Raw genomic sequence first — 24,885 nt, 5'->3', positions numbered from 1 at the left:
CAATAGAAACAAGGAAGCAAAATTCCTCAGGAGATTTAAGGTATGGATAAAGTGATAGATATAACTGTAGGATCAGCCTAAGGTGGTACTATCCTGCAGCTAGCATAGCGAATCCCTGCCCATCTAATTATAAAGTTTAAAGAGCATTTTTCAGATGTAACACATTTTGTGTCCCACTGCAGGGACATGATAACACCATGCTCCCAGTCAGCTTCAGCTTAGGCAACAGGCAGGAAATTGTGAAGCCACGGTTAAATGTTTAGAGCCACTGCTGTTCCTACACAGTGAGTAAATGTGTGCTCACTAGACTCTTCCCAGGACTGGTAATTTAAGAGGTTACACAAGCTGGACTAAAGTTTGAACTCAAATTTTTGTTCACCAAAAGTGGCATTTCTCAGAGGATTTTTAAACAAATATTAAGATATCTTGGGCCATTTAGTTTCTTTCATACACACTCTCTGCTTTACTCAGTAAAAAGCTTGAATTCCACATACAATTGTTTTTTCCCTATATGCAGACAGAAGAGGGGAAGAAAACCTGAGAAGCAGTAAGCATAATTGGCATAATCTGATTTTTCAGGGAGATCATCCTTCCTCATTATCCCAAAACACTGCAAATTAGTCTTCAATATGACTAAACTACTTCTGCAAAGCACAAATAGTCCTGGGGCTATCATAGAATATAACAAAACAAAATTGCTGCTTACAAATCAACATTTCTAATCCAGATGGATACATCTGGTCTAGGAAGTGAGCAAAACAACAAGGAATTTGAATTGGTCTCATCCCTGGAGTTTGGGTTTTGACCCTTGACTGATCACTGTGTTTTAAACAAAGAGAATTCATTAGCCAGTACCCGCAGCTGTACAAGACACCCAGCTCAATGCCCTGTCCACGAATTAACTACTTCTCAGAGTAAACTGGGATCAGGATGGGCTTCCAGAAGGAAAAAGTCAGAGACTAGCATTTTATATTCATGAACAAAAGCCACTTAGAGCAGTGTGTTGGAGCCATTCGGTGTCTATTCCCATTCAGTCCTCCACAGCCAAGCTGCATCTTAAGGGAGGTGAAGGAAAGGTGTGTAATAAGGCAGAGATATACTCTGGATTGCCCTCCCTCCTCCACCTATGTCAGACCTTCTGTATAAACACCTTCTGCAGTGTCCAGGTCTGTTCTAGTGGAAGCATCAACCTCTAGCTGTAGGAAACCTCTCACAGTTAAACTTCAGGAGACAGGTGACATTAACAATAATGAGTTCAAAACAAAAAAGGTAGGACATCCAAAATACAAAATACCTATGTCATGACAGTCTTAGACAATAGATTCTAGAAGCTAATGGTTAACACAAATGCTACCAGTAACTGTGCAGACATTATAACATGATAACCATTATGAACCTCTTGTTTTACAAATTGTGGCTAACAAATCATTCTGCAAAAGTTGGTGAAGTTTGTAATGGCCACAGGAAGTTACAGTGGGATCATGGATGCTGTAAATGAAGCAGAAATGTTTGAAATGGTTAACAAATCACCTTAAATTCATACTAATTATAAAGTCTCTAGAAAACACATCAGAATGGACTGAATCTGGCTACTGAGGAATTTACAACAGGCGGAGTAAAAGAGCACAAAGGTAAACACTAAATTTCACAGGTCTTACAAAACCAATATTGCGGCCAATTTTATAAGAGATGAGAAATATTTATTGCTGGATTGAGAAGTCATTCCAGCACGCAAAGAGCTTTGTGGCTTGGCCTTCCTCAGTACGATTTACATCTTCAGTGTCTTTGGGTACAGACTCTGAAGGAATGCTTTGGAATTACACTCAATTCCCTTTCTTGATCAGTGTTGCCCATTGGTTGTCCGCAGTAGTAAAAAGAGGCCAGGGTGGCTTTCCACAACTCCCACCTTTGGGCTGGTGGGTTTCATGTTGCAGAAGCTCAGCTTAGGGTTGCATACGTGCAAGATAGAATTACTGTGTGCTGAGCTGACAACATGCCAAGTTACAATGGCTATGAGTAAGAAATCAGTCAACTGCAGGGTGGCACTTTCAGGCTTAATGTAATTAACAATTGCAGTTCCACTGCAAGAAGAATGGAGTTTCTAAGAGCTACTAAAAGTTTGATCTTTTTTCCCTCTGAGGAAGAGGAATCATTACAGTGCTAGAGCAAAACCAAAAGGTGACAGATCATACATTAAACCTGTTCAAATAAAACAATACCCTAATATGAAATATGGAAGGGTAGTCTATTCTTGTAATACCTTATGCCATAAAATAACTGTCTTCACATTCAATGAAATTGTACCAGCTATTTCCTCCTTAGCAGTGCCAACCTGAACGATGTGCGACCTTCTTTTTTGGTTAGAAGATGCAGCTATGCAAAATATCAGTTGCATTTCTACATCTCTCTGAACGGTGTAGTGTATTCGGCAAATAAGCATCCCTAAGGGTGCAGTTCTTATAAAGGGCAGTAAAGATCATCAGTGTTACACATCCAATGCTACTGCACTCTCCAGTTGCAAGGGAGGACAGTGATCACAGAACCATTATTTAAAGACTAAATTATTAGAAATTCTGTTGGAATTCAGTTGAGTCACAGTCATAAACTTACTATTTGTCATATGCTATATATGATATCATCTATGGCAAAGCCAAAAGGATTTATAAGACAGCTAAGTGTTACAAAGAAGTCATGAATAACATGAAGGCAAAAATTTGGTGTTTGTTTCTCTGCCAAGGGGTAGTATGTATTTCTGGGATAAGCTTCACCCACTTAGAGTATATAATAACAGAAGCTTTCTTTTCTTTTTTAAAGCTCATGCATACTATATACAGACAAGGCAACAGAATTCATTATGGCTGTAAACCAACTATTTTTTTAATTTGACACTAGAGATAGCTCTGTCAACAAATTAAAGAACTTTAAAAATACTGGCTGTGAGCCTGCTCTTCGTACATTTCTCCTTTGAAAGTCGTTACTATCTCTGCAGCAAACATTGCTCCTCCAAGTATTATAGAAGTCATTTAAGTGAAAGAACAGAAGAACGCTCCAAATACTCAAAGTTTTACTGAAATTTACAAAGCTGAGATGTCTGAATGTGATTCTGTTATCAGCCAACATGCTTCATGACCTGTAAGCATTCAACATGGCAAGAGATCTAGATGCTCCCAATGCTAGAAAGGACAACTTTGAAAGTTAAACACAAACTATTCAAGCAAACTATTTTCTTCAGTGAAATAATTTTCCTCTCTGGTCAGCACTGAACTCACTAGGAAAAACCAAAAATACTTAGTATGTTATAACATTTTATTCAATGTGAAAAAGTTTAATGGACTAAGGTTCTTAACTATTTCAGATACAATATTTCATTACATTTTAATTAAATCATGAGTTATTACTTAGAGCACTGGAAGCTAAATATGACCTATGAGGGGAAAATAAAAGCTAAACTCATTTTTGACTCACAAAAGTAGGCCAGACTCAATGATCACCATGATGCAAGTTTACTTTTGCTTGTTTATATCAAGTTTTGCTTTCTGCACTTCCTAGCATTCTCCTTGAAAGATCAGGAATCAAATACTGGTGGTCAGTGCACCCACTAAAAATACAGTTAAGTCACTCTTGAAAATCTGGTGAATATTCATGTCCAGAGGCTTTCTTTTTCTAATACATGCCAGCTTAAACACTGAGCTGCTTCGATTTCAGAATAGCAATGACATACTAGCAAGAGATGTTGAACTGGCACAATGATATTTACAAATCCCACCTTTTGCTAGAGAGGAAGGAAAAGGATGAAAACAGGACATCCATCAGGTTAACAGGAAAAGTAGGAAAAGAGCCTGACTAAAAGTACCCAACCTTGCGATGAATATATTCCACTCAGTAGCCAGCTGGAAGAACATTTTAATCAGGTTTCTAGCCAAGACTCCAGATATCTGTGTCTGCAATAATTTCTGCATTTGTTCTTTATATTTAATATAGAATCATAGAATATCTTGAGTTGGAAGGGACTCATAAGGATCATTAAGTCCAATCCCTGCCCCTCACGAGACTACCTAAGAATAAACCACATGACTAGAAGCATCCTTCAGACACTCCCTGAACTCTGACAGGCTTGGTGCCGTGACCACTTCCCCGGGGAGCCTGTTCCAGTCACCGACCACCCTCTTGGTGAAGAACCTTTTCCTAATGTCCAGTCTGCGCTTCCCCTGACGCAGCTTCCTTCCATTTCCTCGTGTCCGATCGCTGGTCACCAGAGAGAGGAGATCAGCACCTCCCCTCAGCTGCCCCCCTTGAGGAGGGTGCAGACTGCGATGAGGTCGCTCTTCAGCCATCTCTTCTCCAAGCTGAACATCCAGGTGACCTCAGCTGCTCCGTGTAAGTCTTGCCCTTGAGGCATTTCACCATCTTGGTCGCCCTGCTCTGGGCACACTCTCATAGTCTGATGTCCTTCCTGTACTGAGGCGCCCAACACTGCACACGGTGCTCAAGGTGGGGCCGCTCCAGTGCAGGGCAGAGTGGGACAATCACCTCCCTCAGCCAGCTACTGACGCTGTGCCTGATGCACGCCAGGACACGGCTGGCCCTTTTGGCTGCCAGGGCACACTGTTGACTCATATTCAACTTGCCATCAACCCAGACCCCCCGATCTCTTTCCACGGGGCTGCTCTCCAGCCTCTCATCCCCCATTTTGTACGTATAACCAGGATTGCCCTGTCCCAGGCAGAGAACCTGGCACTTGCTCTCTGGCCTGTCCAGATCTCTGTAAGGCCTCTCTACCCTCGAGAGTGTCCACAGCTCCTCCTAGTTCAGTATCATCGGCAAACTCACCTAATGTACATTCGATTCCTGCATCCAGATCGTGTAGAAAAACATTAAAGAGCCCTGGCCTGAAAACTGAGCCCTGAGGAACCCCACTGGTGACTGGTCACCAGCGGGATGTAACCTCATTTACTATTAACTCTTTCGGCCCAACCCATCAGCCAGTTGCTCACCCAGTGTATTATGGATATTTATTGTCTAGCTGTGTGCTGGACAGGTTATCCAGGAGGATACTGTGAGAGACAGTATCAAAAGCTTTGCTAAAATCCAAACTCACCACATCTACTGGCTTCCCTTGCTCAACGAGATGGACATAAGCTGGCTAAGCAGGACTTTCACCTCGTGAACCCATGCTGGCTATGACCAGTGACTGCATTGTCTCTCAAGCGTTTTTCAGTAACTCCCAGAATAACCTTCTCCATAATTTTACCAGGCACTGACCTGAGACTGACAGGCCTGTAATTACCTGGCTCTTCCTTCTTACCCTTCTTGAAAACCGGGACATTTGCCACCTTCCAGTTGACTGGGACCTCTCCAGGCTCCCAAGACTATTGAAAACTAACGGAGAGAGTTCCCACGATGACATCGGCCCCTGGGATGAATCCCGTTGGGTCCCATTTATGCAAATCCAGCTGGAGCAGCAAGACTCGAACAAGTTCAGGGTTGGCTGGGAGTCTGTCATCCCCCCTCAGTCACGGTCTTCCAACACCGTGTGCCAGGGGTCCCAGGGCCCATCATGGGTGTAAAAGATAGAGGCGTGGAAGACGTTAAACGTCTCTGCTTCGTCTATATCTCTATTTGTGAGGTGACCAACCTCATCAAGTAACAGACTATTGCTAGCTCTTCTTTTGCTGTTAACATATTTTAAAAGGCCCTTTTTGTTGTCCTTCACAGTGCTGACCAGCTTGAACTCCAGTTGAGCTTTGGCCACATTAATCTTCTCCCTGCAGGGGCAAAGAGCATCCCTGTAATCCTCCCATCTTGCCTGTTCTTATTTCCAGTGTCCATACACTTTCATTTCCTGCCTAAGCTCTAGGAGAAGATCCCTGCTCAGCCAAGCCAACCTTCTGCCTTTATGCAACCTTCTTGCATGAATTCCAACACTCTGGAATTGCCTGCTCCTGCACTTGTAAGAGAAGGCTCTTAAAAAGTGACCAGCATTCATGGACCCCAGACACCTTCAGAAGCAGATTCCCAGGGGACCTTACTGACTAGCTGCTTCAGCAACCTGAACTCTGCTCTCCCCATATCCAGGGTCAAAGCTTTGCTGGCAGTTTTTCCTTTATCACCAATGATTTGGTGAATCACCAGCTACTCCGTGGTCACTGTGACCAGGACAGCCACCAGTCATCACTCTGTGCGTGAGTCCCTCTCTGTTTACAACCTACAGATCTAGGAGGGCACCTTTCCTAGTCGGCTCCCTCAGTACCTGCACCAAGAAGTTCTCCTCAACATGCTTCAGAAACTTCTTGGACCTGTTTGTGTCTGCTGTGTGATATTCCCACTGTGGGAAGTTAAAATCACCCATAAGGAGAAGGGCAGTTGATCTAGAGATATCCCTTAATTCCTTGTAGAGTAATTCATCGGTGTCATTCACCTGGCTGGGTGGTTGATAGTAGACTCCCACAACAACATCCATTTTTATATATATATATATATATATATATATATATATAAAAGTAAGTTTTTACTTACACATGTAAATTATGCCATAACACCTCAATCCAAACTGCCAAGCATTGACATCTTTGTAATTGTTTCCCTCATTACACAGATAGAAATATGAGGGTCTTTCCAGTGCATCCAGAAGATTAATAAATTTAAAAGAACAAAAAGTTAAGAATCTTCTGTACAAAGCTCCCTTAAGCTAAGCAGATGTTAGCATTAAGATCCACAGGATGTTTTCTAGGACAATACAGATGGACTAGGTGAAAAAGAAATTCAGGCTGTTAAAGATTTGTCTTTGGGATAATTATTATTTTAGGGCCTTGAAAACCTATTCATGGACTAAGGTTCTGTTTCAGTCAGTACCACACAAATGCAAAACAAATACCATTCCTGCCCCAAACAGTTCTGGCTACTACTTACAGGTAGAATCTTCACAGGGCAAAAGTCAAGCACCTCCAGTGAGGCATCCTTTGAAATTAGCTGCTTGTTTCATAGAAGATTGTTTTGCACTGAAGCAATACTTACGGGATGCTGTGTAAGTAGAGGATTCAGTACACATCCTAAAGAAAACCTTTTGTTAATCAGACCACAGGGAATGCAGTTAGAGCTACAGACTGCTGGGAGCAGGAATAGTGTCTGAGAATCATTTTTTGTGGAGTGACAGATTTCACATACCTGTTCAGCCAGGATTTTCTTTTTCCCAGTTTTATATCATGTTAACTTTATGCTTACTTCTTATGTTTCCCTAGTGCAGTTTGACATGATGCGTGCTTGTAACCTCATCGCCACTGTTGCTCTGACTGCTGGCCAGCTCATCTTCGTCCTGGGCCTGATGGAGCTACCTATCATTTCTCAGGATACCCAGTGGTGGGAGGAGGCCATAGCTGCCGTGTTCCAACTTGCGAGTAAGTCCACTTCTTTTTACTGATGGAAAATTACTCAGTTTCTATTAAATTCAGGTGGAAAAGAGTTTCTTACTTTATAAATCCTTCAAGTGACAAAGAATAGCAAAAAGGCCTAAATCTAAAAGCAAGTTCATTGTCTCTTAAAAGCTCTCCCCATGAGATTCTGCAGTACATGAATAGAAGCTTTTATCTTGGATATATCAGAATGAGTCTTCTGCCAACCAAGAAAAACAAGCCTTTATTATTTCCTATGAAACCAGGAAGGCAAACATGAAAGAAATCAACTGGATGCAATGTAATCCCTCAATTTTGCAGGACAAAATACACCAAAGGAGCTGTTTGAAAGCAGAGCAGAATGGCCAAGCAAATTTTTGAAGTCTTGCTGAAATGTGATTATTTGCTTTTAGCTAACTGATTTTACTCAGTGACCATCAGCTGGATTTTGATAGACAGATACATCTGCAATCTAGCAAAAAAGCTGAAATCAAGTCATAACATTGACTGTTGTAAATAAAATTCCCATTGTAATTCTCATGGATGCAGACTGTATACAGAAATGAAAGAGGAAAGGAAGAAATGGTTTTATTACAAATCCATATTGACAGCAGTGGCAACAAACTGAACATTTTGCAATCATACTTTTCTTTACTACATAAAATAAGTCACTCAGTATTTATTACACCAAGAGTCCAATCCGATAAAGTATTCATGCACGAAACTGTTTGCTATTAATGGAGTATAACATTCAAGCTGCTTACAAGATTGGATTAAAAATATATCATTATTGTTAATGTAAGCAATGGTTATAATAAAGTAATACAATTTTATTTAAAATTTTAATTTCAACTTTAAAAACTCAGAGTATTTAGCATGACATAAACCTGTTGAGACCTCAGGTTTGCAATGCTGCGAGATCAGAATCTAGCCTAGGTCATTTAAATGTGGTCCTCACAGCAATAAACACCCATTAAGGATGATGAACCTGAAATCCAAACAAGAAGAGGAGTCTACAGAGTTTCTGCAACTCTCAAAGCATCTGATCCAGCTTGCAGGTGCAACAAGACCCTCATGAATCAGTCAGTGCTACCAAGATGTAGCCTTGCCCTAACAAGACCTCCCTACAGCCTCTCCATGTACACCATGGTCTTTGGATACCTTCTGGATCGCCCTCCCTGATCATTGGTGTGATGCCTGCTTTACTCTCATTCCCTCCCATCCTCCCCAAAACCCAACATGCCTGTTTTTCCCAGAGAGGAAATGCATTCTGGCCCTGTTTAGATGTGTTGTTTCATTGACAAACAGCACAGTGGACAGCCATGTGCCTTTCTTCTATCAAGGCTGCTAATTTTAGACTGGGCGCTTTTTTTCCCTTTTTTTTTTTTTTTTTTTTTTTTTTTTTTCCTGTGCTGGAGTCTGTTTTAAACACAGTCAGAGAGAGACTGAAGGGCGCCAGGATATCCCGACACAGGAGAAGGAAATGCCTGCTATTACCTGTTATGCAAGCTGAACCTTGAAATCCCCAGTGCTGGGAGGGGAGAGGAGAGGAAAGCCAGAGTCAGAATGATTAACAAAACACTAATGAGAACAGTTGAAGAAGCTGTTGAATCAAGAAGTTCATCTGCCTGCCTGTGTTCAAAAGGTGTGAAGAGATGGATCTGGCAGCTCATGACAGTTACAAAGACAGACGCTGCACTAGATGAATCTAAGGTCTCCCATCTGCAGAAATAGTGCGTTGACTGGTTGCTGTTCCTGCCCCCTTCCTCATCCTCCTTTGCAATTATGCCATGCTCTCCTTCACCATCATCAGATGGTTTTCTGCCTTGCAGTCAGTAACATGACATTCATTTTTACATCTCAGATCTTAATAGCGCGAAGTTTTGTGTTTAAACAAATTCCTTCCTGATGTCTAGAACAACCAGCTGAAGTCTTCTGGAACATATACTTTTGAAAAAAAGAGGGAAGGAATCATCATACCTGTCATTATGCCAATATAAAATAAACTTCTTGAAGACCTCCCTAGTTTTCCAGGACAGTGGTATGTCAGCTGCTGACTACCTGGGTAATCAAGGGTCTGCACTCACAGGACAGGCAGTTCAGAGTACAGCTTGTGCTGACAAAAGAGGCTGTTTCCTCTTTCACAGAACCCAATGTGTGTCATGTTGAGCCACTCAAACTGGCCATGAAAATCAGCCCCGGCCACCAAATTCCCTAGACTGGGCCCAGGCGACAGCATTTTATACATTAGCGCTGAGATGTCTCTGATGTCAGACAAAACATGTTCAAACTGAGCAAGTCCAGCATTTCTGTTGCTCTGATGAAGGACTGCTGCTACATCTAAAGACCACGATTTCTTTATTGAAGGGGAGGAGAGCGGCTGCCCCTTATCCTAAGCCAACAGGTAATACTCAGCCCCAGAGCCTCCACTCCGAGATGGTAACCTCTCACCTATTTTCACTGTAAAGTAGCAATATTAAGCAAAACCATCAGAAGAGTAGATACAAAGCTTGTTATTTAAAAGCACTTCATCCATGCAAAACAGCCCAAGAGAAATCACTGTGAAGCGCTCCCCTACTTCATTTTAAGGGTTAAAGCCAATGTAGTTTAGGCCAGACAGATCATTTGTGTGAGAAGAGCATACAATATTTAAGAATGTACATACTTAGATTGTGTTTAATATTGCTTGAGTACTGGCTGGGTAATTTCTGTTTATTACACTTTCAAATATGTTATGGAAAACACAAGCACCCACCTCCTGTTTTTTCCTTTTCAAAATCCAAATGATCTGGAGAATTGTTCTGCAATACCTCATCCTGACAGTAATTTCAGAAAGAATTCTCTTGAATCATATCCCCTCTAATTCCAACTTCTGTCTGATCTCTAACTTTCATCCTGAAATACGCCAGCAAGTGCTGAAGAGAACCACAATGATCATTGGTCATTCAGTCCTAGAACGAAATCTAGGATTGTGGAGGTAGGCTTGGGTATATGGCTCAGATACACAAAGTCAGCTTAGAATTTTCTTATTTTTCATCAGAGTTTACCCCCTGAAACATTATGTGTGGGTTTCATTACAGTTTCCCAAGGTCTGAACAAAAGTCCTTTCTGTTTCAGAAAACGTAAGTGTACTAAGTATAAACTTCCAACTCCCTATCACAAGTTCAAATCAACCATCTCTGATCACACTGGAGCTTGCGATGACTCCAGGCTCCCCCACTTTTTCACTTCTGCCACCTGCACAAGCTTTTGACAGTCATTCAAAAAGGATGGACCTCTGACAGAAAATAAAGCCCCAGGAAGCAAAGAGGAAGGAAAGAAGAGAGGAAACAGCATTGCTCCTGGGACAGCAACGGGATTCACACAGCTCCAAAGCCCCGCAACCTCACACCTTCCAGTTAACAGGAAACTGAGCTGTTTGCTTTGGAAAAGGCATGTGGTGAAAATGGAACCAGCGTTGTATGTGGAATTTTGTGTCAATGCTCAGAAATTTCCCTCTAGAGGGTTTTGGGTTTTCTGTTTTTTTCCAAGGAACTGTTACAAACTCCATGTGCTGAATATAGGATGAATAACAGAGCTGACAGAAGAGCAGTTAGAAAGGGAAATCCACACTAACAGCACAGGGAATAAAGAGCACTTCAGAGAATATTAAACTACTACAAGCAGTAACCTGCTAGACTGGATCAGACCTTAAGGGTCTCTAGCCAAGTCTCCAATCTTGTACAGTGGTGATTATCACAGACTGTAGAGTGAAATGTTAGAAACATAATGGGGAAAATCAGGGATAAAATATGCCCTACATTAGGTCTCCTCCAAGTTTCTGGAAGTCCAAGATTGGAATAAACCTGAATCATAATGATTAATATTCTTACCAAACTGTTTTCAGCGTTAAATTACTTTAATACATAATATCCTGAACATTAAGAAGTTTTGTGTTCCTACTGAGCTTGTCACTTACGGCCAAATAAGTTACAATCTCACCTCTCTCTTGAATGTCAAGCGTTTCATTCCATCTTTTCCTACTGTGTTTTTCTGCTGACAGTGTATTTCACTGCAGACCCCTAACGCATCACAGGAAGTCTGAGTTCACATACACTCTCATTTCTGTGCTATTAAACCTAAATCAAACAGTTGTTAGACCATTTACCTTCTCTCTTCTTTCTGGGTACTACAATTTTAGATTGGTTGATGTCCAGAAAATCTTAAAGCAGAACAGACCAAGTAAAGCAGCCACTGGAGAATATAGCTGAAGATATTCATGACAGTAATGTGATTCTGATTTCTGTATTACTTCCTTCCACCTTTTTCCTTCATGACACCCTCAAGCCAGATCTGTTCTAAGATGAAATCTACAGAGCTGTAAACCTAATACTTCCTGAAAAGGAAGCAAATAAATGAGACATTGTAAATAACCTAAAATCATAACAAAAAGAGAGAACTTGACTGCTTGATTTGTGCTAAATGTTTTGATTATTTCTCAGTTTTATTTCACCAAACTTGCTTGTTCTTTATGTGCACTGCAAACCTCACAATTAAGTGATCTTGTTTTCATGTTTGCGAAATGAACCACATTTGAAAAGATCTTAAAATACAAAAGCCTATTCCACTGTATAACTGCAGCAGGGAGAAGATCTGCATGTATTCTTCGTGTCTAAATACTGATACGAGTAGCAGGTAATTTGTTGTAGCACCTCAATGTCAAGGGCACATATTTTGATGAGAAATATGGTAGCAAATATATTACCAGGTAAATATCACTGGGATATGCACATATAAGGAACATGCTTTGTAACAGACACAGCATTAGAAATGATGCAGTAATGCAGAAAGAAGCATGTAAAATGAGAAGTTCTTTAATTCAAATATTCACTTTATTGCTTATGAATATACATATTATATATACATAGAGATGTGTCCTTAAAAAGTTTGAAACTGAGTTGCCTACCTAGATCCACAGTTACGCAACTCCTACCCTCTGACGCATCAGGAGATGGACAGAGCACCTGAAAAATGGAAGCAGAAGATGACCACTGAAACTTCCAGGAGGATCATTTGTCAGTGACTACTGCTCTCTGCACAAGTTGCTTTTGCTCAGGCTGACAAGGCTCTTACTGTGTATTATAGGAGGTTTACTGCAATCAAAAGCAGAGCTTTCACTGACTCCAGCTGCCTCTGAACGTGAGGTGCCAAGCAATGTTTGCAGCTGACTTTCAGTGTGAAAGTCTGCACATTTACTCTTATTTAAACAGCTGCCCAACAGGAATGATGTCCAATTCATAGGGAATGCTTTTCAATCTTCAGTTCAAGGACGGGCATCATTTCTAAGGAAACCTCTAAAAAGTAACCAAAAAAAGCAAGTTCACTGTCAGTATATCTAAACTTGTTAAAATAGTGCTCTGCGCCTACCTTTGAAGATTTCCAACCAACATAAGTAGAATTCACTGCCTTACACTGAATAAATCTCCCAGCCTTATCAGTTTAAAGACAAAGAGGGACTGACAAACTTGAAGAACACCACAACTGGAAAGCCATTGTAATTCAGTGATGAAAAGTGAAGGACAAGAGGATCCTATTGCCCCTGAGAAGCTTCGCTACTCATAACTTGTTTAATTCTAAGAGTTGCTACATTCTACCAGAATCTTTGGAAGGAAATTTTTGTTGTACTCAGCAATGTACAACTGAAAACTCAAAGGCCACCAAAGTCTTCGTGGCATCACAAACCAAAGCAAGCATACTTCTACGGCTTTCAGCCTGGTACTACAATGACTACTACACTCTATTTTGTGCCAAGCTGACACAGGAAAAAGTGCAAATTGATTAATAATTTACCTTAGTCCTATAGCAGTCACACTTCGGGAATCTGACTTTGACAAATACAGCTGAGCTCCTACAAGTAGCTTATTCAGGCTTGTGACTCATTGCAGCTAAATCACTCCCTGTAAATGTTTATGGGGTGCATAGAGAAAGGGGGTGAAAAATTTTCCCTCTCTGTTTGCAGTTCTGCTGCACGAGCGTGGGCTGTGAATTCTCAGCAACAGTCTGCTCTATTTTCCTTCTCCCTTTTCCTGGCAGCCAAAGTAATCCTATAGGACAAGCTGCAAAGAGGAATGTATAATAACTCCCAATATAGACTTTCTACCAACCCAGAAAAAACATAATGTAGATTTCTTCAACTGCACTATCAGTATACTAATAAAAAGGAGGAATGCAAATTAAGGGGTGTCTGTAAAAAACTATCACAGAAATAAAAAAGTGACAACGAGAGTTCTTTTAAAATGCTAAAAATCTGTAGTTGGCTTGCAGCCAGCTACAGTCAAACAGGAAATTCAGTATATAGATCTGAAATGTAAGTTCAAAAAGTAACATTCTCCCAACCCACCCCCGCTCACACAGTCAATACTGTCCCAACCAAAAGTCTTCCTAGTGAATTTGTTATCTGTTTCCTTCCCTAGCGGAAAAGCCCCCCCCATCCAGGCTTGTTTTGCTACGGATGGGAAACAACTAGAGATAAACAGCAGCTCTATGGGAAAATAAAGTACTTTAAGTAATCTCATCAGGATTTTTAGTAAAGATGTGGCCTCTGTGCAGACTTTAGACAATACACAATAAAATGATGTGAAACTGATTGACATACTAATGAAATTAATTCAGGGAAATTCAGCCATGCATCTAAAAGTCTTGTCATTGCTACAAAACAGAAATGAAACTAAACCAGATGAAAATGTTTAATATTTTCATAACTAAATTTTTTAAATATTTCCCATCTGCAGCCCTCCTCAAACTGTATTGCAGATTAAGAGATCAAGAAGACTGATGGCAAGTAGAGCAATCTTCTGGTTATTTTTAGTAGAGTTACCTATGGGAAATAGTCTGGGAAGTCAACTCTCCCTCCAGGTGTTTTATTGAAATACTGAAACTAAGTTCAGACATTGGTGCTCAATGTTACAGATACCTACATAAAAAGTGAAAAGTCACCACAGTCAGTTTTAGTCATGGAGACAGAAGCTATTCTGAGTACAAGGTTAAATTTTATAGGTGTACTTCTAACTGTTCCAAATACAGAGCCAAATTCTGCATCGGTATATTTACATTAACAGCTGAGTTATACCCATATTACACCACCATCAGTAGGAGCAGAATTCCAGCACTGTTTTTCCTACACTAAATTCTTACCAAAGTGATACACACTAATTGAATATTTACCAGTATTCAAAGACAACAAATTAAAATGTTGTCAAAGATTTCCTAATGCTAATAACACTCAACAGTGATGGCAGTAAGCACAACAGGAGATACCAATATCATGAAAATACTCTGCTTTAGCTGTGTTAGTAAAAATAAAACATTAGTCAAACTTCAGTTTCATTCTCCTTCCTTACAGAAAATATTATTGCATCAGTACACTAGGCTTTGTAACCAAATGGTACACACATAATCATTCACAACATTTCATCCAAACTAGGAAGACACTACTCCTCAGATACATCCACATAACAAAGGAATAAAAAAATTTTTGAAGTTCTACTTTTCCTAAGAAAGAGGAACCACTGAAGGAGAAGGGCCAGGCGGGCACAAATAAGTGAATTGAAGGTGTTTGCCCCGTCATTTAGAGAACAGACTTGCTGCTGAGTTTTCCATCTCAGTTTTTGGCTGGTGTACAAGACCACTCTTAAGGACAAGGAAAATGTAAGTTGCACATTGGAACACTTTGCTTCAAGAAGTCTAATTTTGATTAAGTTATTACAGACAAAATCTCTCCAAGAAAACTTTGGGGGTTTTCACATAACACCTTATAAAAAAAAGCATTCATCAAAATGTAAATATCATCCTATACAAACTCAGTCTTTTTGGATCAGTATGATTTTTTCACCCATTGCTCTCGAGTTCCTGCATGTATAAATCCAGTATCAGGTCATGCTAATAAGAAATAAGAATGTTGGAAAATAATGTTCACAGTGACATTTTAATTCTGAAGATCACTTACACTGGCAGAACTGTAAAACTAATTATGGAAACTCTCTACAGTAACATGTTTCCAGCTCTTGCATCTCTGTCATGTTTTTCTGTCTTCTTAAATGTCAGTTCCTGTCTAGCCTGCAGCAAAGTATTCTAAACAGATCCTACGTTTTTCACTCAACAGCTCCAGTGACTCACTCCTGCTGTCTGCCAAGTCGGGGAGCTCTCAAACCCGTTGTCTCCCAGTTCCCCCCTGCTCAGACTCTGGTGCAGAACTGCAAAACTGCAAAAGGAGAGAAAACCTCTTGAATGACTGGCTGCTCATCTGACCAGGGTTCAGGCAAAGGGCCTGCGAAGGGAAATAGGCTTGCTAGCATAAATAGTTTTATTTTGGGACCTGTAAGGAAGCCTTAGTGCTTTTTCCTGGTGGATAATTGCTCCATCAGATTGAAGGAAGCTCATGAAGGTGGCCAGTCTGGCATGGAGATGTGTAGTCATTTAGGACAGTAATTGGCCATAAGTGATACGTAAGCAAGAAAGAAAAATCTAAGTAATTTAATTAAAAGCTGGGTATTTGGAAAAAAGTTTATATATTGAAAATATTCCTACAGCATTTATTTCCTTCTAGTGTGCTGTAAAGGAATGTGCATAGACCACTGCTGCTTACCTTGGCTAAATGAGCAAAGAATGGGGCAAAACTCACGCCCAGGAGAGTACAGCTCTCATATACACCAGGAACCAGAAGGGTTTTTTTCCCAGCAGATTTTCACAAGCAGACATGACTTTCAGTAAGGAAACTAGAAATGCTAATCATCCATTGCTTCTCTAAGCTGGAGGTAAGGATAGAGTAATACCTGTAAACCTCCAGTGGGAAAGCACCAGTCACAAGTCAGTAACTAGAAATGAAGCTGCAAGACACAACATAGCATCAGGGTTACTCTGTGTAACTGGTGTTCCTTGAACCTAGCTCCCTCTGCCAAGAGAGCCTCAAATAATGCAAGACAGTGTAAAGTGGACTGTTGTTAATATTTATAACTATATATAAATATTATAGCTAATATTTATAACTGTTAATACCTGTGTGTAAACATTATAACTGTTAATATTTACAACCTATAAGTGGTTACTAGTAGAAAAAGCTTAGGTTCAAAGTTCTTCCTGCTTAAGGTTTTATGATTTGCTTCAAACATTTTTTAAATTTATCTAATGCTTTTTGAATTCCCTGTGAAAGTGTATGTAAACTGGAAGAGAATTCTGAAAGGAAAACGGAGAAGGAAGACTGACTGCACAAAGTTTTGGCATGTGCCAGACTCAGCAGTAAGATGGGTCTCCTGATTTGTACCTCAATACCCTCCTTCCTGCAGATTTAAAAACCAGAAGGAAAAAAAACAGGTCCACAACTTGGCTTCAGGAGGTGCAAGCAATCTCCCTTTCTCTCCGTTTCCTACCTACATGAGAAATTTGGTATCTATCATCCTTTGAAAAGTGTGCTGCAACCTGTAGAAAAGCAAAGCACTATCAGTGTTTTATCTGTATTATAAGACCTAAAGACCTCAAACGTAGATGTAGAGGTAGACATTCTCTATAAGCACTTTACAACTAACATGCTCTGCTCCCAAAGCCCTGAAATACAAAGCAAAACACAGGAGAAAAAATAAGTTTTATCATCTTGGTTCCACAGATGGGGAACTAAGACATCTCAGAGAAGAGTTTAAAAGAACTGATGTAGGATCTGATCTCTCCCTCTCTCCTCTAGCACGTAGCTCAGGACAAACTGAACTTGAAGAATGACACTGGAAATGAGGGAAAACTATTTTGTTTCCCAGCTCTGCTGCAATATTCTTGTATGCTATTGCTGCTAACTATAAAGAATAGATAAAAGTCATACAAGATGCAGATAACACGAAACAGGGAAGTAATGAGAATTCAAGAAAACATCACAGAAAAGGAGAGCACAGATAAGTGTGTCTTTGGGGACAAAAGTAGTGTTCTGTGAATGCTGAAAAACATGTACAAACTTCAGTGAGGATTTTGAATGCACAAAGAGAGAACATTCCCACTTTCTTGTGGTGATGAGCTAAGCATATGAAAATACAGAAAAACTAACTCCTTCAGAGACAGATGACTTCCCTTCAACGGCCCATCCAAGGATGTAGGTAACATCTGCCTGGCTTCAAGAGATCAGGATTTTAAAAAGCATGCATCATCTGATACAAGGTGTGTCATCCAACAGTGATTACTGAAAAAAATGAAGATTCAAGCTTAATTTGTCAAAAGCACAACTTCACAATTTTTCTACCTCAACCGTAACTCAGTAGTTTTTTTGAACAGGAGTCAAGAAGCAATTTTCAAACCTGTTGCTTTGAAATAACACTAGAGACCACCTATGTGTTGGGATCCCCTCTCCAACTTGGCTAACACTAAAGTGACCTCCTAAGTCTCAATTTGGGAGTGCTGGTGAACAATTATTGTATGGACCAGTGATTTCTGCAACTCAATTAATTAAGTCACTGTGCTTGATGTGGCCACATTTTTCCCAGATTAAATTTGTTAATTTATAACTAAGCTGAATCATTAAATAACTACTAGACTTACTGACAAAACCAAGGAGTTATTAATTGATGTCCTTACAACTGACTCGACAGCCTAAAAAACATCCAGAATACATTAGACTTTTTTCACAGCAAAGGCTACTGCAGAGTGGCAAAAGAGCAGGAAAAAGCTACTCCTCCTCTAAGAACCTATTTCCTCCTCGTATATCCTTAGGAAGAGATGCCTCACTTCAAACCCTCCATGGTACATGCCATCTGTGGGACAGTGCTACTTCAGGAGGAGATGGTGAGGCAAACAACTGAGCTACAAACCACCTTCTATGTAGATGCAAGAGAGCTGAGGATGCCAGACATCTCCTGAATTAATACTGAATTGCTTGTTTTATTAGGAGGGGGATTTGGCCTTCACATTATTGACTCTCAGAATAGTAAAAGTGTCACACCTACTTAGGAAGTGGTTGATTCTTTTTCTCCTATTTGTATTTAATTTCCATTCTCTATTATTTTAATCTGCATATAATTTTCCATCTTCACTGTATTACTAGTACTCTTTTTACAAAAAAAACTTAATACAGTGCATAGTCAGGATGTGCCCTTTCATGGAAAATCAAGGACTAGAGCCAGGGGTCACACCATTTTAGACTGTTGCCACGTATCTGTGAGAACAGTGTTTGCAAGCAGCATGGCTGAGAAAACAGCATCCAGCCACTGGAACTTACTTGCTCTCAACATCTCCTTGCCCATGAACTTAGGAAGATGGTATCTAGGAATCCTCTGGCTGTTTATGGGCCTTTGCTTATTCTAGTCTTCCTTCATGAAGGGGTCCTTTTGTCAGTGATATTTCTTGTGTTACGGTGGTTGTTAAGGAAGTGTGTAGGAGAACAAAGAGAAAACCTTTTTTTGGTGAGACATTTGCTTCTTTCTATATTTGTTTCAATCTAATCACATGTATAAATTACTTCAAAAGCTGAAAAGCAGTTTTATTTGAGAATAGGGACAGAAAGAGAGATTAATACAATAAACAGAGGGCAGAAAAGTAATTGCATGCTTATCAATACATTCTTCAGGGAAAGGGCAGTCTCAGTAACCTAAAAAAGTAGGAGTCAAGGGATACAGATTCTGCCCCTTGTTCTAATATGGACCTCCTGTATGACTAGGAAAGTCACCCCACCTCATCTCGGAAATGACATTACTATTTATCAGTGGTGTCTATCAAAAAGAATGTGGAAAATATTTTTTTCAGGTTTTGTGCGATTTTTTGTGATTTTTTTTTTTGCAAATCACATTGTGACATCTGAATGGAAATGCTAGACAAGTGCAGTGTTATCACTCTAGTATTACCTACTCTTTAGGGAACTTACTACTGTGCTTAAGGTTAGGAAAGGGGTGCAAACATTGTCTTTGATAGCTTCTGGAGGCATGATATTACTCCTGTGTCTTAATACTTTTTTCCGGTATAGAAAAAGTAGGACCATAAAGTCCATTTATTTCACCTTCCCTTTTTTTTAAACTTCTGAACTTTTTTTATTATTTCTGTAAGATATTTAACTATTCCCATTTGCAGTTTACAACAGGGGCCTGCCTTAGATAGACATTTTAAAATTTCAGCATAAGTGTACCATATTCTGAATAACAGATTTTTATTATTATCATTAATATACCAGTTATCTGTGTTGGCAAAGGAGATAAGAGAATGTCTGTGTAAGTGAGACAGGAGGACGGGGAAAAAAACCATAAAGTGAAATACAGCTGAGTTGGAGTAATAAATTTAAATAAGAGTGAACAGGTTTAAACCTAACATTGAGACTCCATTTCAGGCACCCACTCCTTGCACATATCATCACGCCCAAATGTGCCTTCAAGAACATACACAGCACATCACAACAGGGATGGAAAGGCTTTACGGACTCATGAATGTTGGCCTAATACATCTTGCCCCTAGAGAAATTCAAGAGAATAACTCATTAAAAATAATTCTTACGTTCTCCTTGCAGGTTTTGTTCTGGTTATCGGATTGGTGACTTTCTACCGCATCGGACCATACACCAACCTCTCCTGGTCCTGCTACCTGAACATCGGAGCCTGTCTTTTGGCCACGCTGGCAGCTGCCATTCTCATTTGGAATATCCTTCACAGGCGTGAGGACTGCATGGCGCCCCGGGTCATTGTCATTAGCCGTACCCTGACCGCTCGGTTTCGCCGTGGACTGGAAAACGACTACGTTGAGTCACCGTGCTGAAAGAGCAGACTTGAAGGGGGAAAGATCTCCAACAGATCTGCACTGGAGCTGTTTTCTATAAATATATGCTATAATTTAAAACTAAGGGATGAAAGACATCACAAAGCTCACTCTTGTGGGCAGAGGCCCTCAATTATTATTTGGATGGGCTCCATCTATATACATATGTATAAAACACATAATTTTATATATATTATATTCTATTGCCCTCTCCCTCTGCTGTACAGCACAGAATGTTGGATTGTCAGAATCCTGACAGAGTATCACTGCTGTATGTCAGCAGGGTCAGCTGTAGCAGACACAGAGTATATGCGATGAGAATATAGAAAAGAGGTAACCAAACACATTTTCTCTGTCTGAATAAAGTTATCCTCCTCCATAATAATAATGTAAAAAGCTATAAGAGACCAGTGACAATAGCTTTGGAGTTAACATGCAATCTGAGAAAGCAGAAAACTCACTATAGAATAAGTGATGATTTTAACAGCTGTTTAAATTTAATGAATCTTTAGTCCTTCCATCCACCTCTCTTCAAGGAACTTCTCATTAGCTGCAACACCTGCTCTCCAGCCACAGCATAGCCCAGACAGTAGAAAGACAAAGAAACTCTAACCATTCTAACTGTAAAGTAAGGGAATGCAGAAGAATTAAGTTGCATTTTTTTCAGACACTTCTTTTGTATCCTGAGACAAAGGTTTGGGTTTATCCTAAATGTAAACAGACATACCATTAAAAATGAAAAGGGTACGCAGCTAGAACAGGCCATACATGTTGCTGAAAAATCTACTTCAATGTTACAATGAGACCAAACATCTACAGAAGGTTACCTGGGCTCCCTAATGATCACAGATGCTATTAACTTACATTATTGGAAACAATTACTAAGAACAGATACTTCAGCCCAAATTAATTTCTCTTCTTCTCAGCTTACTTTAACATTTGCTGTGACATTTTCAGATTAGTGCTATGTCAGGACACCCAGCTCTGCCCAGCAATGCTCAGAGGCACATAACACAGTGAATAATGGAGAATATAACTGCCACTCAAGCACCCAAATTGGAGAATAAGACACATATACAGGACTTAAGCATGAGATTTTAAAAAGACCTGCCTGGTAACTTGATATGGTAATGAAATAAAAATAATTAGCACCTTTGGAATTAGGTGTAATGTTTATAAGCCAGACCCAGAGAAGCACATGGGCTCACAAAAGTCATGTGCATGTAACTTTCAGGAAGAAAAACGACAGGTCAAAAACTATTATGCAGAAATACTTACGATACGGGAACTAGAGGCAATGACAGATGTTTAAAAACTCTAAGGATGCTTCTCTGAGCACAGTTACTGACAGGTTTGAAGGACCATGAGCTGTGAATATTACAAATTCTTTAGGACTGTTGTGTCGCTCCCAGCTGAGTACACTGCTTTTCTTCTTGATCATTATTTCCACCATACTTTTTCACACTACGTTAAAATGTGATCATCAAGCTGGCTCTTGACTTCTGTTCTGCACTCAGTTCTGATGTAATAAGAAACTCAACCCCAAATGCTGCTCTGCACCATGTTCCAAGTGAGCAACACTGTGCAGAGACCGATGCTCTAGAACAACTGCATTGTTCTAGACTATCAGGGTAGAATACCATAAAGCTGACAAAGAGTTTCTTCTAGCAGTAGGTTTGTAAAAACCAACTAAGATTTTTATTCATTTGCCTGCATTACTTTCTGGAAAATACTTTCTAGAAATAATATGCTATGATTCACTGCAGGGTTTTTTAAAAATAAAATATTGGAATATTTAAAAGACATTATATTATTTCTTCTAATATTGTAATATCCATATTATAATAATGTACATTTAAATTTAAAAATCAGCTATGTGGTCAGTAAATTTTTAATACTCGGTATTACTGTGATTATTTTAGATGTATAAATAAAGTTGTGAGTGTTCATTTTCTTCTAGTAATAACATGAGATTTTTTCCATTCAGATACAGAATAAGATTGTTGGCAATTATTTTTTCCCACTTAGTGAAAAAGAATCCACAGAGCTTCCAACATCTTGTAGACAAAGAATAAACAGAGAATACATTAAAATGTCTGTAAGATAAAGATATTTCATCTTGTTAAAAATGAAAGGGAGAATGAAATCAGAGAGGAGAAATGTAAGCAGAATTTAGAAGGATCAAAACTTCATACAAACTTTTCACAAAAATAAACTGTACCCATAAATAAATACATACAAATTCTTTGATACCTCTTTATCAGCTTGATGGATTTGAAGGCCTCATCCATATCTCCAGCAGTCAGATAGAAGCTGAAGTTCAGCATGGCATCCCGTGTAGTCTTATCACAGTCTCCTAATCCAATGAAATCTCTCATGGGTCTTCTCGCAACCATCTGAGAGACATTTATTGAGCCAGACTCTGCTTGTCCTTTCTCAGCTTCTTCCAGCTAAAATGAGAACGTTACCATTTAGGTATCAAGTAGGTTGAAACTTACTCCTTTGTATATGTAATTAATTACATTATTTCCACTGCACTCTGAGTTTTCTATTTCTGCAGGACCGTGACCAATAGTGACAATAGTTGCAATGTTTCAGAACTTCCTAGAAAATGCCCCAAAATATGGTATGTCATAGAAGAAATCAGCATATCATAAGCATCACAGAACATCAGTGATAGTTTGGAGATTGGTAAAATACCACAGGAGAGGCAGCATCCTATTACTAGAGTCATTATTATTTTTTATATATTATTAACAATTATTACTACAATAGCAACTATTATTTTAAGTCCCCAGATTTATGGAGATTTCAGATAAACATTTTTCTAAAGTTGGTCTCTTTTCAAAAATGAGTCTGCTGTTCCGAAAGTTAACCACGTAGACCCAAATCTTTTATTTTTGCTTCATAGGAAGCTTTCATAAATACTAAATATTTATAATACTAAAGCTCAGATTCAAACACTTCCCCATACAGTTGGCAGTTCTAGAGCCTCTGGAGCTTCAATGATACTTTTATCAGTCATTGAAAGGCAGCTCAAAGCAATTTAACCGTTATTCAGAAAAAGAATAAAGTCAATCATCAATATTCAATGATCTGTCTAGAGTATAACGATGAAACTTTCCCAAGCCAAACACAGTGGAAGATCATCTCAGTCATGAAGGACACCAAATTTCACATATACTCACCCTGATTGTATACTTAGATGAGATAACTAAATATTGAGGTTTACAGAAGCCAATAAAATATAGTAACATATTACTATACAATGAAAGTATTAGACACAGTAAAAGACAGAAATTAAAAGTGCAAATGTGTCTGACTGCAATTTGGGAAATTTTCTGAAAAAGGACAAAAAAGACATTATAATGAATAAGGAGAAACCCCAAGATGAAATTCGGTCAAAACAGACCTGTTGCATCAGCTAGATTTGCTATATTTAAAGCAGACTCTGTTCCCATACTAAATCATATTTCCAAAATCAATTATTATATAACAAGTAACTAAGATACATTAACCTACTGAGGAAAGAAAATGAAAACAGAAGAGAGAAAGGCAGAGAATGAAGGAAGAGGAGCAAAATAACGCAGATACTTACAGGTTTACAGACACATCCCCTCCGAAAAAACAACTAATGGCAGCAATGATCCATACAGAGTTAAAAAAAAAAAAAAAAAAAGAGGCATAACATCCAAGTAAAATTGTATGAGACATGATGGGGGGAAGTGTTAAAAGAAAAATTAGAAAATGCAGATCACCTTTGACCTTTCAAATTAAGGGAAAAAGCAAAGTAAAATAGAGTGCAACTGTAAGAGCTAAATCTGCACAGGAAGAGTGACACCAGTCAGTTCTTTGGAAGGGAGTTAAATTGCAAAGTACTGCAGAAACATCTAGATACATTCTCCCTATTTAACACTGCTCCTAAACCATATGAAATTACATTCACATGATCACATTGGCCTATCTTATTCACACAGATTCAGAGAATTAGAAGTCTTGTTATTATTAACTTCCTGCAGATTTTACAAAAATAAATGCCTTGGTAGAATAAACAGACTCTGTTAAGCTCTCCCTATAAGATGGGAGCAGTGCACATCACCATCCTAATGGGCACTAAGAAACTCAGGTCAGAGCTTAACCAGAAAACCAATCTGTAGGTAATAGCTTCATCTCTTCCAGTATGCATGGTATTATTTACCTAAGAGGCAACAAATTTTGGATTCATATTCAAGTTTAAGAAGTTAAAGCATGCTTTCCTGGTATTTGTAGCACATCGGCATTTGGTGATAGTGCAAGATGAGTATTCTTCCTCTCTTTGGCATTCTATGGGGATTAAGCTTCCTTCCAGTAAGAAAATGGGTTGCTCTTACTGAAGCTAGTAGGAAATGTCCCCTCTTACAGCCTACATGAATTACACACACACACACATACACACTCCTTCCTCGCAATAGGCACAGTGACTACATAAAGTAGAATTTCTTTCACATTCCTTTTTTAGCTGCATTCCCTGGTAATTACTGTGTTTCCTATGTTTGTACATCACATCCAGTTTGCAATACCCATGAAAGGCCAATTCAGTACAATTTCCACAGTACTGCCAAGTACACCCCCATTATCTTTATGTCATTTCTTTAAGTGATGCAGCAACTGCCATTGGAATTGTTCTACTTCCCCAGACTCAATTTGGTTAAATTTGACCCACACAGAGTGAAAAGTCTGAACTTATGGGAAGGAATTGTGAAAGATTTAC

General features: G+C 39.3%; 2 protein-coding genes across 3 annotated transcripts in view; one reads left to right on the top strand and one right to left on the bottom strand.

The window, feature by feature from the left end:
- TMEM204 (transmembrane protein 204) overlaps positions 1-22,378 on the top strand; it is a 31,516-nt gene extending 9,138 nt beyond the window's left edge. The window contains exons 2-3 of the mRNA XM_074919203.1: positions 7,239-7,394; positions 19,891-22,378. Coding sequence (XP_074775304.1) covers positions 7,239-7,394; positions 19,891-20,135 — 401 coding nt within the window. The 3' untranslated portion in view covers positions 20,136-22,378. The remainder of the gene's footprint in view (positions 1-7,238; positions 7,395-19,890) is intronic.
- Positions 1-24,885, bottom strand: part of IFT140 (intraflagellar transport 140) — a 91,477-nt gene that overhangs the window by 27,438 nt on the left and 39,154 nt on the right. Inside the window, exons 18-19 of one of the 2 annotated variants that reach the window (XM_074919201.1) lie at positions 23,734-23,766; positions 22,389-22,585 (exon numbers count right to left, since the gene is read on the bottom strand). In XM_074919201.1, the coding sequence (XP_074775302.1) occupies positions 22,389-22,585; positions 23,734-23,766 (230 nt within the window). The remainder of the gene's footprint in view (positions 1-22,388; positions 22,586-23,733; positions 23,767-24,885) is intronic. The other variant, XM_074919200.1, reaches the window with a different exon arrangement.

The sequence above is a fragment of the Athene noctua genome, chromosome 15 (genome assembly GCF_965140245.1).
Source record: "Athene noctua chromosome 15, bAthNoc1.hap1.1, whole genome shotgun sequence".
Classification (NCBI taxonomy): Eukaryota; Metazoa; Chordata; class Aves; order Strigiformes; family Strigidae; genus Athene; species Athene noctua.
This window is presented reverse-complemented; position numbering and strand designations above follow the sequence as displayed.